The sequence below is a fragment of the Entelurus aequoreus genome, linkage group LG08, assembly GCF_033978785.1.
Source record: "Entelurus aequoreus isolate RoL-2023_Sb linkage group LG08, RoL_Eaeq_v1.1, whole genome shotgun sequence".
NCBI lineage: Eukaryota > Metazoa > Chordata > Actinopteri > Syngnathiformes > Syngnathidae > Entelurus > Entelurus aequoreus.
Window position 1 is genome coordinate 36286727 of NC_084738.1, and position 17837 is coordinate 36304563.

Sequence of the window (17837 nt, forward strand, 5' to 3'; positions counted from 1 at the left end):
ATTACTAATGTTGCGGTTCTTTTCCGTCTTAGTTTAGCGGCTAATTCAATTGATTAGTGGCCCAGTGCCGTGTAAAATGTTGTGGACTAATAAACACAAAATTACTTGTTCTGTTGACATTGGAGCAGGCGGGAATCCAGTAGAAGAGAATAAATAACTTTCAGTGGCAGTCTTAGGGGTAGGAAGCCGCCATGGCCGACACAGTATGTACAATGAGGACCACATAAGTATGTCCGTCAATCTGCAATGTCACAAATGGCCTACTGTTAAAAAAAGACTCAAAAACTCGGCGTTCATAAGCATCCAAAACGTTGTGGAAGTTCACGTCCAAATGCATAAACCTTATAATTTGATGCTTTGACTTTGTTTTACACAAGTAGCCAACATTGTAACAACATTTATCAGTCAGAAAAGAGGAAAATCATCATAGGTCGTCCCCTTTAATTGTTTTGGCGCTTCCCAGAAGACACTCGCCTCACATTTTGAAAACTCCTTACCTTTGTGAAAATTCCTTTGTTTTGTGGCTACTAGTCAACATCAGTCAGCTCCATCTTATAACTATCGCATTTTACCATTTCAATTTTTCATGGTTGTCACAAATGGTGATTTGATTGTCAACACTTCTATTTTAGTGCTTTGAATGTTCTGAAATATTTGACAATATTTAACTTTTTTTTTTCTTCTCTCCCTTTTATGAATATCATTTCCTCAGACGGTCCAAGGAGGTGGCCATCGCACTTTGCTATATGGGCATGCTGTCCTTCTCCGTCACTCTTACAGTGGAATGGTCTGTATGCACAAACACAGTTTACAGTTACAGTTCACATTTTTCCAGTACCTTTAAAATGTTCAAAGGTGTTCTATATGAACACATGTATTGATTGCGATATTGTTCCTCTTCACAGTACTTGTGCTGTCTATCTACCTCCCGCTCCTCCACAGACAAGCTAGCTTTTGATGTGGGGCTGCAGAAAGACACCACGGGTATTTATAGAACATCTCTAAATGTTTTATCAAATACAAAATCAATGTCTTTATCTCTGATCCTATGAAATGTGCTCAGTTTTCTTTCAACCGCCTTCGTTTTTTAGTTATGCAAAGATATACAGTATGATAGGCAGGTTCTGTAGGTGATTGATTGATTGATTGATTGAGCCTTTTATTAGTAGGTTGCACAGTGAAGTACATATTCCGTACAATTGACCACTAAATGGTAACACCCGAATAAGTTTTTCATCAGTAATGGCATGTTTCCACAGTGTCTTTGAAAACAGAAATAAAAAACATATTTTGAAATATTTTGCTTTTCACTGTAATTACTGTGTCTGTGTGCGTGCGTGCGCGTGTGTGTGTGTGTGTGTGTGTGTGTGTGTGTGTGTGTGTGTGTGTGTGTGTGTGTCTGCATGCGTAGGTGAAGCATGCTGGTGGACCATTCATCCAGCATCAAAGCAACGTTCCGAGGGAGAGAAGGTCAGGGTGGGAGATGATCTCATCCTTGTCAGCATCTCATCTGAGAGATATCTGGTAAATATTTTCATATTGTGCATGTATTCGAAAAATGGGACACATTGTTTTTACTGAAGGCAGGCCATGCAAGCGCTCTCTCATCTCTGTTCCCGGTGCTTTATATTTTGTAATAAAACAGAAGATTTGATAGGTTGAACAACAGTATTTGCCTTACTGATTGCATATGTTTACACCCTTACAATACCATGGACAGTCCATCTTGTTGTGACAGTGCCGACAGAAACTAAATAATATAAGAGCGCACCCCAATATAATCTGCAGCTGCCAAACTTTTGGACAAATTTAATTTTGTACATACATTGGCCGCACAAGTCTGTAAGCCGCACGTGTGCACATTGAATCATGAAATATTTACACAGGTGCTTGTATTCATTTACACATTTAGGAAAAATTAGTGCCTGTAACATGACATACTGTAGCCAATTGTATAGGTCATTGAGCGCGGTCTTCTTCCTCCGCCTCCTTTGTGGTGCGGTGGTCCGGCATTTATGGGCCTGTTAGTGGTGTCGGATTTCATTTCCGTGTGGCAGTCGTTTTCTTTTTTGACAGACCGGTCGATCGGCTTCCACTTTGGGGCTGCGTTAAAGGTGAGCACTAAGGACCTGATCTACCAAAGGTTTGCGTTTAATAAAACACGTGCAAAATTGATAGCACACGCAAAGCTGATCTACTACATTTGAGCGTTGCGAATTGTGTCTTTTAAATGAGCAAAATAAGGGGCGCAATCAATTTAGCACATCTGTCTTCATGAATATGCAGAATGTAAAGTAGGGAAGAGATTCATATGGCCACATTCCTGGGTGAATCTTGCGTGAGAGGAAGAGGGTGGTTAATTATATTGCAATACAGTCTACTGAAATGATGGAAAGTGCCACTCTACATAGCAACTGACGCTGTGGTCAAAGTTGGAATTGCCATAAAGCACATTCTAAAGTGGATAGTGCATTAGTCATGTGTCAGGTAAACCACAACGAATGGGGCCATAAGAATCACCTTCTTCTGTATGCTGATTATCAGAACGCTCACAGTACTGAGAGGATAAAAAAATGCAAATAAAATTTAACAACACTGAAATACTGAATTGTACCTGTTAAGTACGTACGTCTAGAAACTGACATTTGCGCAGAAATGGCTGTGAGAAAGGAGGCGTTCATGCTGCATCTCCGTCCTACGTGTGCTTGTCAACATATATGGACAGTCAAAAATAAAAATGTTAGACATATCGTCTATTCAGCAATATCATTTTATGATTTTACAGCTGCTTTTGGTCTTTTTATTGACATGTTTTTTCGTACATATGAAAAAAAATGTTTTGCTATATGCATGTTCACCCGCCTGCTAAGCGGTAGTGCCGGTGTCTTTTATGAATGCGCGTTCAATGTGGTAAAAAAGTGGGTTCCGTTGTGGATGCACTGCAGGGCTGCTTCTAAAATGCCCATAAAAAGTGTCACTGTACATAAATATATATATATATAATGTATATATATCAGTGTTGGCGCTAGGAATTTTCAAAATGGGGTCCCAGGGACCCCATCAAGTCAGAACAATGGGGTCCCACAGTAAATTTTTGGGGTCCCACTTTTTTGTAACATTTTTAAAACAAATGATAAATGTGTGCATTGTCCTGTTATATCTCACATTCTATATTGTGTTTTGGAAAAAGGTTGTCATAAACGTTACTTAATTCATTAAAAAAATTTAACAAAAGAAAACACATTTTTATGCATATGAAAATTTATTCAGTTATAAACATTCATTTTCTTTCTTCTTTCCTTCATGGAATTAAACTTAACCGCTGCCGGTGGTTTTTTCTATATTTTTATTCAATAAATCGTAGGTGTATTTATTTCAGTATAAAAGTGTAAAAAGTTTTTTGCCTCGGTCATGAAATTATGATAATGGTGTGCCAGGGCATTCATTTAACGCTGAAATCTCAAGATAGATCTCAACTTCAGATCTATCTGTCAATTCTAAGTTTTTTGTTTAGTTTTTTATGTTGTTTTTTTGTTTATCTGTTTCCTACCCTTTTTGTCAAAAAAAATTATGTTTTTTCAAAATATGCAAAATCTTCCACAAAAATTATTTTTCAAAGTGGAATATTTGATATGAAATAATCAGAGCCTTGGATAGGTCAATAATTCATAAAAACATTGATTTTGATTCAGTATTATGTTTTGAGCAATGACAATTTTAAAGAAAAAAACCTGCTTTGTTTTATTAGTCAACATTGCAACATTTTGTAAATTACATTTCACCTGTAAGCTTTTTTATTCCACTTTTGGTATGTTTTTGTTTATTTTAATAGCATTTTTAGAATGTGCCGTGGGCCTTTAAAATATTAGCTGCGGGCCGCAAATGGCCTCCGGGCCACACTTTTGACACCCCTGCTATAGATGATAAAAAATGTAATCTGATAAATCTATCGATAAAAAGCAGAGCCTGGCGACGCATGCACGTTTATTATAACGCACAGTCAGCATCTCTGCTTCAGTAAACAATGACGGTAATGACGTCACTGTCAGCGATGCAAGCGACACTTGCTAACTTGTCAGCCGCTTCTCCAAGAGACTCCTTTGAACACTCCTCGCACATTAACACTTCAAAAGGCACATATTTGCCCCATTTGTTGACCTGCAAAGTATGTTTTTGGGGTGGAGGAGTCTGGTCGGGTGCTGGTTAGCTTGAAGCTAACAGCTAGCCTGTCTCCATCCTCGAACGATGTCGATCCAGCGGGAGATAAAAGTGAAGTTGCCAAGTTCTCACAAAGACAAAAACAACTCATTTTACTGGAGAATGGCACAGGATGAAGTTAACAAGGTTGACTTTACACTCACCTTAGGGTTTACCTTGAAGTCTTTCTTTTGACAGCTCCTCGCGGTAAAGTTGTCCGAGTGCAAACTGAGGCAATATTTTTGATTAATAAAATTTTCGGCAAATCAAAATTTCAGAAATTGTACTCGAAAGTTCATTACTTTGAAGACGACCAATAAAAACGCAGAGAAGGCAGGGTTGGTAAAAAATAAAAAATAAATATGCATCCCGGGGATGCACAAACTTTCGGAAATTTGCGTCGTTTCTGATTTCAATGCGTAAAAAGACACAAAAAGTGCGTTAACGTCAAAAGTGTATCTGTTGCATGTTTCAAAACATAGCTAAACACCGCAGGTAGGAGCATTATAACAAAATTGGCCCTAGTGTGTGAATGTGAGTGTGAATGTTGTCTGTCTATCTGTGTTGGCCCTGCGATGAGGTGGCGACTTGTCCAGGGTGTACCCCGCCTTCCGCCCGATTGTAGCTGAGATAGGCTCCAGCGCCCCCCGCGACCCCGAAGGGAATAAGCGGTAGAAAATGGATGGATGGATGTTCAGTAAATGAGTGTCTCCATGGTGAAAGCAATGTAGTACATGCAAAAAACTATTTTAAATAAGGCAGTCTGCACCAGTTATCAATTTGTCACACAGTCTTAGTAGATCCCATGCAACACGCCCACTAATAGTACACGCAATTTTATATTTTGCACACGCTGTATTTGGATCTTAATAGATGGGTGAGTGAATGATTGTGTAACTGCGTTTAATTTAACATAAACAATTTTGTTGGTCCACCGTGGCCCATTTCAGTAGTCTAACGTGTCAAGGCTAAATTTATTGGCGGCATTTGAAGCTTGTGAACCCGGAAAGATCCATAAATTAGCCGCAGCATTGTAGAAAGCACAGGGTTCAAAATGTGGGGTAAAAAGTAGCGGTTTGATGTCCGGAATTTTAAATCTAAATATCACACACACACACACACGCGCTGCAGTAAACTCAGATGTTTTTGTTTTCCAGCATCTATCCTATGGCAACGGCTGTCTGCATGTCGATGCCGCATTTCAGCAGACACTTTGGAGTGTTGCTCCAGTCTGTTCTGGCAGCGAAGTAGCACAAGGTATAGACATCGTTTTCTTTCATACTTTGTCATTTTCCGTAAGTTTTCTTTGGCAACTTTGGTATATTGTTTTTCTTTTATCACTTCGCTTCCTGTACACTGTTCCATATAACTCGCTCTACCACAATGATGTACCAGTAATTACTGCACTTTGCTGTTCAGCATTTGTACAGAACTGTCTTGAATCAATGGGCTGAGACAGACGGGCCCCCTTTACAGTATGATGGCTCTGTTTGTGGTTTAATCTGTAAAATATTTTTCTCAGCTCTATGAATAAATTAACTGATGTGTTGTTCAATTAGTTTTCTTTAACGTTTCAATAGTGTAGTCCTAGACATGTTCGAATGGAAAGTATTTTGTTTTCGTCTGATGTTATACTACGTACTGTATATAAAACTGTGTTGAATTGAAATGATCTAATGTGCGGACAAATTACTCTGTATTAGACAACGATCAACAAATATAAAAGGATGTTTTGAATAGATCTTAATGGTGATCCAAGAAGCCATTGGACAAAAACTAAATACGTTTTATAATTTCTATATAGTCACGCTTTGCCCTATGTACGGCAACAGCTCCAGACGGCAGACAGAGTTGACAATGTTCAGGAAGGGTATCTCAAAAACAGCATTGAAGGTTTTGTCAGAGAAAAGAGAGGAAAAGGCATAAGTAGAAAGGTGGCAGGGCTTCCTGTTTGATGGAGAAAACGTGGAGGAATTATTTGCATTTCTGTCAAAGGGGATTGAAAGTCGAGAAAATGTAGTCACCCGAGGAAGCGGCCACGTCATGCCTGCCTGCAGTCATGAAGAAGCTGATACCAGACTAAGAGACCCAAATATGTGTAGAAAAGCAAATAAAACATCTATATTTAATTGTAATATTTCTCAATGTTATTAGGGAAACTTAACTTGATTACGTGAACGGTCATTTATTGGGATGGTTATCTTTTACATTTTAACCGAGACGAGTACAGAATCTGTATTTTGAAAGTTGGTGCCAGTGTGCTTAGACGGTGCCCAAATCACTTACCAAATTACTGAAATACATTTCAGAATGAACAAAGTGGTATTGGTATATGTTTATTTCGAACATGCAATTTCACATTCTATCATGTCTGTAAAGGAGTAGGAAGAAGCACAGCTTATTTAACCGACCCACTTTCCGTTTCATATCAAATTCCAACACATTTGTTAACGTTCGTTTCCAATCCACAAACATAACAAACCTATAAAATAAACATCCATTAAGTAAAAGTGTAGTAATTGCATCATGCAAACCTGACTTTCCCTTTTTCCCCTATATTTGAATCATTTGTCTATAACTTTGTTTTGTCATCCACAACACCTTTCTGAAGGTTTTCTAATAGGTGGGGATGTCCTGCGCCTCCTTCATGGTCACATGGACGAGTGTCTAACCGTTCCATCGGGGGAGCATGGAGAGGAGCAGCGGAGGTAATTCATACAAATACTGTTGTGAATTACACATGGCCTCATGTATAAGTGTTTATGACAATTCATTAAAATAATATTTGTTACTGTATCCAACCCGAGGGGAAATTACTATGGATTCATGGTGGTCTGTTGGCTGCTGCCTTAAATATGTTTTTCACTGAACAGAGGTCACAGTTTTATATGAATCACTGAAATGTGTATGTTTGTAACTGTACTTCAGATCTCAATTTTGAAGGTTTGAAAGTTCACATTTTTCCTCATGGTGACTTTCAAAGGACAGTTAGCATTTGAGTTTTGTTTGAACAGCAGCTGTAGTGAGCATTGCAGGTGGCGCTACTCTCCGGTTACAGTAAATTGTTTTATTGATCTTCAATCGTCCCTTTGGCCCAGAGCCCATTATCTCTCTTACATTGTTTGACCAACTGCGAGGATGTGTAGGCTCTTTATGTTGTCACATATCGTTCAATCGTACATCTGGCTGCACCATTAGCTGCATGGGCTAATTTTTCAAAACTGGGTTGTTTTTTTACTTGCAGTATTTGATGCTTATTGTGTAACTACTGTAGACCAGGGGTCTCCAAGTTTCATCACTATGAGAGCAACTTTGACAAAAACAAAGGAGAGGTGAGCTATTGTGTTTAGTCTTACAAAAACAGATCCCATCTTAGGGCCTGATTTACTAAGAACTAAATACCTCGCGGTAAACAGCGAGTACAATCTATAAAATAGCTATTACTGGGCGTGTTGCGTGCGATGTATTAACACTGCTTGTGCAATTAAAAAGTGGTGCAGAAAAAAGGCAGTGGCACCTTATTTAAATAAGGAATTTGTGTGTACTGTACAGGGATTCACCATGGAGATACTCTCATTTACTGCACATTGTTTTCATTCTCCTGCCAGCTGTGTTTTGCTATATTTTCAAACATGCAGGAGACATTTATCGCTTTTTATGGGCATTGTAGAAGCAGTTCTGCAGTGCATTTACAAAGGAACCCACTTTTGTTTTTACCGCCAAATTTGACCTCATTGGAGAGAGGCTGCACATATTCCCTTAAGATGCAAAAAATGCATACTTAGAGCCATTTTTTTCATAAAATAAATATTTGAATATATATTCTGTGTGGAAAAAACAAATGTCAATGAAAAAATACTAAAGAACATTGTCTATTGAACTTGTTTTAATCAGCCCCTTAAAAGCCTACTGAAACCCACTACTACCGACCACGCAGTCTGATAGTTTATATATCAATGATGAAATCTTAACATTGCAACACATGCCAATGTGTTGCAATGTTAAGTGTTAAGTGCAATGTGTTAGATTAGTAAAGTGCAATTTTAAATTTCTCGCAAAATATTCTGCTGAAAACGTCTCGGTATGATGACGTTTGCGCGTGACGTCACGGGTTGTGCGGACCTATTGGGACACCATTGTGGCCAGCTATTAAGTTGTCTGTTTTCATCGCAAAATTCCACAGTATTCTGGACATCTGTGTTGGTGAATCTTTTGCAATTTGTTTAATGAACAATGAAGACAGCAAAGAAGAAAGCTGTAGGTGGGGTCGGTGTATTAGCGCCTGGCTGCAGCAACACAACCAGGAGGACTTTGAGTTGGATAGCAGACGCGCTACCGTGAGTACGCAGCTTTGGCTTCCAAACATTTGAACGCTTGCCCGTACGTGCGTGCCGCTATGTACATGTCACATACATACGTAACTTTGGGGAAATGTATGTGCTGTATGAACTTTACGGATGTGAATGGTACTTTGGGCTGTGGGATTGAGTGTGTTGTGCGGGTGTTTGAGTTGTATTGGTGGGTTATATGGACGGGAGGGGGGAGGTGTTTGTTATGCGGATTCATTTGTGGCATATTAAATATAAGCCTGGTTGTGTTGTGGCTAATAGAGTATATATATGTTTTGTGTTTATTTACTGTTTTAGTCATTCCCAGCTGAATATCAGGTCCCACCCGCCTCTCACAGCATCTTCCCTATCTGAATTGCTTCCACTGCCCTCTAATCCTTCACTCTCATTTTCCTCATCCACAAATATTTCATCCTCGCTCAAATTAATGGGTCAATCGTCGCTTTCTCTGTCTGAATTGCTCTCGCTGCTGGTGGCCATGATTGTAAATAATGTGCAGATGTGAGGTGCTCCGCAATCTGTGACGTCACGCTACTTCCGGTACAGGCAAGGCTTTTTTATCAGCGACCAAAAGTTGCAAACTTTATCGTCAATGTTCTCTACTAAATCCTTTCAGCAAAAATATGGCAAAATCGTGAAATGATCAAGTATGACACATAGAATGGACCTGCTATCCCCGTTTAATTAAGAAAATGTCATTTCAGTAGGCCTTTAAGTCCTCTTACAGCTATACAATTATAAAATAATGTTGCTGATTAGACAATTTGTCTAATATTTTTTATTCGTGACCATCCAAAATGTTGACACATATCAGACGGAGGATTCTCGTCTGTCCATCGTCTGTCTTTTCAGGAACTGTCAGATAGCACAACCTTCTGACACATGCTAAATAAAACACTAAATAGTGCCCCCAAAACAGTGATGAGTGTTGATAGATCACATTGCACGTGCTAAATAATTATATAAATGATCAATGGGTTATACTTGTATAGCGCTTTTCTACCTTCAAGGTACTCAAAGCGCTTTGACAGTATTTCCACATTTACCCATTCACACACACATTCACACACTGATGGCGGGAGCTGCCATGCAAGGCGCTAACCAGCAGCCATCAGAGGCAAAGGGTGAAGTGTCTTGCCCAAGGACACAACGGACGTGACTAGGAAGGTAGAAGGTGGGAATTAGTGTTTTCCCTTCCCGGTATTGTGTGCATATTGATGGTCAGCACATATTTTGCATAATGATAATGAAGACAGACGCAAAATGGATTGCACGCCTTATTCTGTTCACTTAACAAACGCAATCCACTTTGTGCACTTAGATCAGCTTTGTGTGTGCTATCAAGTTTGCAAATTTTTTAGTACAGGTAAACATTTAGTAAATCAGGCTCATAATGCGGTTATTGTCTTTATGTGGTAATAATTATTGCATTTTTAATAAATATAGGCTGAATCAAACAGTTACTGTATAAAACTACTAAGGGTTAAAGCAAATATTATTTGACATTTTGGCGAGCTACTCAAAATTAGGTGGTAAGCTACTGGTAGTTCAAGAGCATGTGCTGTCGATATTGAGCTGATTCACCAACATGTTCGTAACATTGTTTCTGTTTGAATGGATTCCTAAAAAACTAAACTAAGATAGTGGTGAGTTCTCTAGAATGTCTCACCTCTACCCAACTGTGACAGAGTGGCTCCATCACAGTGTGCCATCTGTTCCTAAGTACCACAGGTAACACCCCCTGTTTGGGTCTTTTACAGTATGTACATATACAAGAACTGAGTAAAGTTGTGAGTGTTATAAATTTTGAGAGAAATCAAATGTCGAAGGATAAAATTAATACATGTTCTGAATCACTGACAGTATGGGCTGGTGCATATTGGGAATGGTGGCTTCATCTTAGGGCGAGGGTAAGTATATTTTTATCATAGCTGTCACACAATGAAAATGTTAATATTAATTAAATATTGTCTCTAGTTAACTCGTAATAATAGTTTGAAATGTTAATAATAATCAAGTTTTGTCCGTAGGTAACTTGTAATTAATCGCAATAGAAGTTATTTATCTTTAAGAAGTGTACATTAAACATAATTTTTTTAAATACTACCAACATGGGACTGGACAATCTGTTTGCTTTATGCAATTTTTTGTTTAATAAACATTATGCTTTGTAAACAACTCAACACAAAATGGACATAAACACTTTACACACACACACACACACACACACACACACACACACACACACACACACACACACACACACACACACACACACACACACACGCACACGCACACACACACACACACACCTTTAACACTAATACATGCACAGAAGCACTTTCACACACTTACTCTATCTCTCACACAAACATACTGTCTCCCACATGCTTACTGCTTTTGACACAAGCTCACTTAAAAAACACACCCATCATGAATGACAATGAAAAAATAAAACCTGCAATGCGCCAGTACCGTCTTCAGCTCAGCTGAGTGTGTAACCACGTTAGCGAAGTGCCTCCTCTGTCTTCATGACAGTCAAAGCATGCGACTATTGCCAGCAGCACTTTGTCTTCCACAATATTCATGGGTTGCAATACTAAAGCTGTGGCAACCTATTCAGCAATTGCTGTTGAAAGTATGTTGGTTGTGTAGTTGTCCGTTGTAAACTTTCCGGCGTGATCTGCTTTTGTCGTAGTGGAGGAGTGCCCTTTGTATCAGCTAGCTGCTCGTAGCTAATAAGTGGTTCCACTTACTCCAGTGATAACAACTCACAGCAACGGTAGACGGAAAAAACTTTGGCCTTGTCAAGAGCAACCTGCCAGGGCTTTGAAGTTAAACTTGCAATTTAATATACATTTTTCATTGTCCATTTCTGCTCACTATTTATGGCTCAACCTTCCCCCCAGTACGGTATAGACTGAGGGTCACACAGGACGCATGCACATCACGTATCGTTAAAGGAAATGTTTGTTAACTCATTATTATTGTGTTAACTTTGACAACCCTTACAGTAAATAGATAATGCAGTCATCTGTTTAAAGCAAATTTCCAACATTTTGTGAAAGCTAGATACATTAAGGCTAGCTAATTTTAGAGACATAAATGAGTTACAATTCATTCCACTGAGTAAAATGTGTCTCAGAGCTTTTCAACAATATGGCTTAATTGAGCTTTGATATTATTTGTTTTATTTTTGGGTAAAGTGGGTATCAAATGATATTTTTAACAGCTCTCCACTCTGCTTCCTGTGTTGTTCTTCCAAGCGAGTGTGAGACGTTGGACTCTGTGAGTTTGTATATCGACTGCTCAAACCCGGTGATGCCTTCGAATGTCCTCGGCTCATATCTTGCATGTTTTTGGGCCCGAGAGGGGGAACGTCCCGCGAGGCGCCACGATAAAGGACCCCGCCGCAGACAGACCGGGGCCCAGTACTTGCCACAGTTAACAATCTCAACTTTCCTTTACTAGGAAAAGACTAAAATGTAAGTCTTTTAAATCCATGACGATATGTTCAAACATCCAAAAGTGTGGTGGTCTGGAAGCTGGCGGTCACCCCCTGTTGGGCTGTCCCGTGGCGTATCGTCGCTTCCGGCCGTAAACCGAGCTGCGGACGTGTGTCTTGGTAGTATGTACTATGTAAATAAGGCATCAGAGGGATGTGCAGAACAAAGACAGGGCAGAAACAATTAAACTCCAGAGGACTAGCGAGATCGGGTATTTTTTTTAGTACCAAACTGTGTCGTACAGGTGTCAACATCGCACTGTCGACAGCAGGTTGTTACAAACTTACTTATACACTTAAGGTGCCGCAGCTACAACGCATAATAGAGGACACAGGTAAAGTCAGATAATCCACCTCGATTTACAAACTTAATTGGTTCTTGAGTGTAAACCGAAAAGTTCGAATAGTGAAGCAGAGTTCCCCATAAAAATCAATGTAAACATGAATAATTGGTTCTGACCTCGACCAAAGTCCCTATTTTGGCTCAACAATCTCTTTTTTATCCAAGCAACACAACAACATTACAGCACACTTAAATGTCAACACACAAACAAACACAAAAGTTTTAATAGCCACAATGTGGCTATTAAAAAACACAAAAAAAAGAAAATAATTTTACCTTGTGTTTATGAATATTTGTAGCATTGTTGTTCGGAGTGATAAACAAGCAGTGGCTCCACGTAGTCACAGTTAATGTTGACACAAACTAGCAGTGTAAGGGGATCCTTCATCAGTTTGTGTCTTGGTAGTGCCTTCTCCTACGCCGTATTAAAGATCCGCTGTGGCATCTTTTTCGGTCTCATCACAATTAAAGATTTACTGCGGAACAAAGCCCCCTTTGCTGATAAAACAGTCAAACTGAAGGTGCCACACGCAGAAGGCTAACTAGTTAAAATGCTTGCTCAAAGCGGTTGTTTAGAAATTCAAAGCTATACAGCGAGACTGAGAGTTTGGACACATTTAAAGCGTTTCTGATCACACAAATATATATCGTAACAGCTCTGACCTGCGCACGGTACGACAACTGTGGTAATAAACTCATCAGAAGTGCAGCTCACTATTAAATACTCTACAATATGACCGTGCCTGTGTGTACAGGATGTGAAGTAGAGGGCCTTGCCTCTTCAAAATGTCCATACCCTCAAGTATGGGAAGTGATGTCATCAAAATGGCAGTCCCAGATGGCTTCAAGCGACAAGAATAATTAGTAAATGAAGCATTTGTACGCTGAGACATGGTTGGTACGCAGAGATATATTTGACGCGATGTAAATGTTCGTAAACCGAAAAGATCACAAGTAGAGGCATTCGTAAATCGAGGTTCCACTGTAAACAAATATAAGGAAACAAAAGTTGTAGTTTTGTTTTTTGTCACAATATTGGCTTGTTTTCATACACATTACATAAATTAATCCCAAAAAATAAGGCTCAATTCGAAGTCTCCCTCTTTGTCTTGTCTTGTCTTTCTTGTTGCCTCTTTTTGCACTGCTCTCCAAATCTAAACAATGGAACTAATTAACTCGCCTCTCAACGAAATTTACAAAATCATTGGTTTGGGGGAACCTGCCTGTCTTGACAGAGGGGTTGTTGCTGGATACATGACGGACTCTTGGGAGAAGAAGGAGTGCCGCGTGCCTGGCGACCCTTTTGGTCGAGGACATGAAGATATCCACCTATTCAGAATTATGACAACAGGACATCTGGTGATTGGAGTAAGTGTTGCTCTGGTTTGTCGATAAATTGGAAGTTGCTGGCAGCCTTCCAAGTACCCCAAAGCTGAGACAAATGATTGGAGGATGTGGGCAGAACTGTGGACACACTTGATTTGGATAACATCGGACCGTCTGCCCTGCAGGATGAATTTGAGGACTAGTAATAGACAATTTAGATTGAAAAGCAAATTTTATTTTCATTCGCATACAAAACATTCTAACTAGGATTGTTTCCCTGGCTTCAAACTCCTTTCTTGCCTCTCATAGACACACACCTGTTGTTGTTGACTTTGGACTGACTGGCGGCTGCAAGAACACCAGGGTCGCGGAACAGAGACACGCTGCAGCCTTACACACACCCATGCATCCACAAAAAATATATGCCACACACAAATACCCCAACCCCCATCCCACGCCTTCGACGCTTGAATCCCTTAGAGGTGATGGATGGCTGGGCAGCTTGAATAGTGGCAGCTTGCCTCCGTAGCCCCCACACACTCCCCTCTGTTGCAAGTCTCGGGTTGTATGTTGTAATATGTACTGTATATGTGCTTTGCTATGGAGTTTTTTTCCCACTCCAGACTGGGCACGCTTAGGAACCTGTATTTTTTTACTCATCCTCCCCCAGCGTTGACTTTTTTTTCCCATCTTTTACGGGGCGCCTTGTGGCGACCCAGCAGTGTTCTTGTTCTGTAACCCTGTACACTGTTTTTTTGTCCAATCTTGAACGGGTTTGTGCAATGACAATAAAGACCATACCATACCAAATTATCTAGACCACAAGGCATTTTAAATGTAGATTAAAATCATCAATCAATCAATGTTTATTTATATAGCCCTAAATCACAAAAGTCTCAAAGGGCTGCACAAGCCACAACGACATCCTCGGTACAGAGCCCACACAAGGGACGTCGATGTGAATGACTTTGAGAAACCTTGGAGAGGACCGCATATGTGGGTAACCCCCCCTCTAAGTACAGTCCTTAGTGGATCTAACATAATAGTGAGAGTCCAGTCCATAGTGGGGCCAGCAGGAGACCATCCCGAGCGGAGACAGGTCAGCAGTGCAGAGACGTCCCCAACCGATGCACAGGTGAGCGGTCCACCCCGGGTCCCAACTCTGGACAGCCAGCACTTCATCCATGGTCACCGGAACCGGAATAACCCGGTGAGGGGGCGGAGGAGAAAAGAAAACGGCAGATCAACTGGTCTAAAAAAGGGGGGTTTATTTAAAGGCTAGAGTATACAAATGAGTTTTAAGATGGGACTTAAATGCTTCTACTGAGGTAGCATCTCTAACTGTTACCGGGAGGGCATTCCATAGTACTGGAGCCCAAATAGAAAACGCTCTGTAGCCTGCAGACTTTTTTTGGGCTCTGGGAATCACTAATAAGCCGGAGTTCTTTGAACGCAGATTTCTTGCCGGGACATATGGTACAATACAGTCAGCAAAATTATCATACATCCCCCTTAACCAAGTAATATTTAGGGTTTTTTGTATAAATTTGGACTTGCATGTATAATTTTGACCATGTTTTAATTATAGAAAACTCAAAAACAATTTTAAAAAATACTGTTTAATATCACTGAGGATACATAGAGTGCATTATATTATATTTCCACACTAAAAGTGAGCGATTCAAATTAATAAACAAGTTCCCAAAATGATATATGACATTCCGACAGATGTATGTGTATGTACTGTAAACTTCTGATTTGAACTGAATGCTGCATTCTCAAGACTAAAAGTGTGACTAAAGAATTTGTTTAAAAGGATTGATAAATGAGGCCTATTACTGTATATGCGGCTTGCTTCTATGTCAACAAAGTTGTTTCTGAAAATATGTGTGAAACAAAAGACAAGCGGCACTCCCATCTCCAAAGGAATAGAGCTTCTGAGGCAGAAAGATTTTGAAGAGAATCAAACAGGGGAGCGTTTAGTAAGAAAGCTTTTGGGAACAGTAGTAAGGTGCCGCTAAACTCTGCGGAGGAGGACTTTAATAATTATAGTTTTAATGTTTTATCATTAGGGATAATCATGTGGTTTAATAATGCCAGTGAGAGCAAGAGCTGAGGTTTTCTTTAAATTAATGAATCATCAAGATGTTATATTCTAGCGGTAAATGAATGCAGTTGGGATATGCTATGTACTGTAGATGACTCAAAAAGGCACAGTAAAACATAGAATTAGAAAATGTAAATTCTTAGAGCTTGTTGTGCATATTTTATGAACCTTTCATTTTATTCATGATTCATTATTTTAAATTTTTTAAACTTTTCAGCTCAGCTCCGATAGGTCTAAAAACTGCTGTAAACAAACATAAGTTACACTTATACTGTTAACTCATATACTTTATGTTGGTTTAAAAGTTTTACTTTACGAAGTTGGAAAATATATCAGTGTATGTTTTGTCATATTTACATTATGAAAAATAAACTTAATCTTAGACATATGAGTGTGAGTATGCACTAACAATAACTGAACATAAAAAAATCACTGCCTATCATTTGGTAATATATCCATCTTGCAGATGCGGTTGTCACAGCTAGAGTAGAACAAAAATTGTTCGATCTCAACAAGCAGACAGACAAGTGTAATAAAAATTGTCTCTTTAATGACAATTCACAAACATATGCCAACCGGGCAAAAACCCCCAACCAAAGACTACTGATGCAAATAGAAAAAAGGAAAACAAAAATAGCAACAAGAGGGTAAAAATGCTCACCAAAAAATTAATAAACGGGCATAGGTAACGACACAAGAACAAAAAACTGGCTTGGAGAAAACTAGACAGACGGGAAAGCGACTGGGGGACAGAATTAACAAAAGTACTTTTACCTTTAGGTACCTTTAGGGACAAGCTATAAGTCCAAGACAAGATGAGAAGCAAGAAACACGTTGGCGTCTACAAATAGCAATCAACCAGTGCCTTCTTGCCGTTGCAGGCGTGTGCAAATGAATCTGCCAATCACACCTGTGACAACATAATTCCGCTTAGCTCAGGGAATGCCGACGTCTACAAAAAAGCGATAAATCAAGGAAGCAGCAAGGTGGAAATAAATAAAAAGCCAATGACAGATGAAAAAACTAAGAACACAGACAAGAAGAGAACTGAGCAACACACTAGTCCCTCCGCACAGCATGAACATTGGTAAGTTGATTGACCAACAAGCTGGTGTCAGTGTTGAACAGCCATGGGACACATCATCAGTGGTGTTTCCTGCAGTCATTGTGTGTTTCAGGCCCCGGTTTGTGTCGCAGCAGCGTTAAACAATTGATCTGCCCTCTTGGTCTGTAGCCACCTTGTGGCTTTCTCTGCGGCTTTAGTTGCAGATCTGGTTGCCTTCCCACTGTGGCCCAGCAGCTGAGGGCCTGCCCTACAAACCCAGCACTCTTCCATTAGCTACTGACACTTGACACGCTTCCTCTTGTTGGCCTCCGCCAGGGCACTGTTAGTTCCAGTATGACCATCTGTGTGGTGAAGTCTGATCTAATCCTTGCTGGGAACTTGAGCTGTTTGCCAAGATCCACTTCCTGTAGCTAGTCATCAGCAGGTAAGGAAGCCAGACTTTGCTAGTGGTAATGTGTTGGGCTTCTCTCAGGCTCTGTGGAACATGATGGTCTTTGGCTTGTGGTGGCCTTTGATGATGTCTCTTTGGCTATGTTCTCAGCAACTGACCCGAGCACCTGGTAGCATCCGTCTCCAAATGTTTTCAGGCAACTGCTGAGAAGGTGTTCCAGGGATGGCTATATTTGTCCCTCAGTAGCTTCCTCCGGGTGTTGTTAAGCTCGGCTAGCTTCTGTTTTTCTTCTTCACTAGTGACTAACCATCTTTGGCCGTTTTATAGACTTCCAAGTTCTTAGCGCAGTTTGTGAATTTGGGTGGTCCTTGTGTAGTGGGACTTTGTTTTTGCTGTCAATGTTGCCAAATCCTTTTGGATACATAGTTGACGTTGCTCAGTCCCTCCAAGCAGGAGAGCCTTTGAACCCCTACGAAACAGCCCACAGTGGCCAACTATGCAGGGTTGTTACAGTTTGACACTGACGTGAGCCAGATCTTGGATACGACAGCCA

At 40.0% G+C, this 17837-nt stretch overlaps 1 protein-coding gene across 5 annotated transcripts in view; it reads left to right on the forward strand.

Moving 5' to 3' along the window:
• The window catches only part of ryr2a (ryanodine receptor 2a (cardiac)), a 273470-nt gene that overhangs the window by 49929 nt on the left and 205704 nt on the right, over nucleotides 1-17837 (forward strand). For all 5 annotated transcript variants that reach the window (XM_062056398.1, XM_062056400.1, XM_062056401.1 and 2 more), the window contains exons 4-8: nucleotides 713-787; nucleotides 906-984; nucleotides 1412-1524; nucleotides 5355-5454; nucleotides 6809-6905. In XM_062056398.1, the coding sequence (XP_061912382.1) occupies nucleotides 713-787; nucleotides 906-984; nucleotides 1412-1524; nucleotides 5355-5454; nucleotides 6809-6905 (464 nt within the window). The remainder of the gene's footprint in view (nucleotides 1-712; nucleotides 788-905; nucleotides 985-1411; nucleotides 1525-5354; nucleotides 5455-6808; nucleotides 6906-17837) is intronic.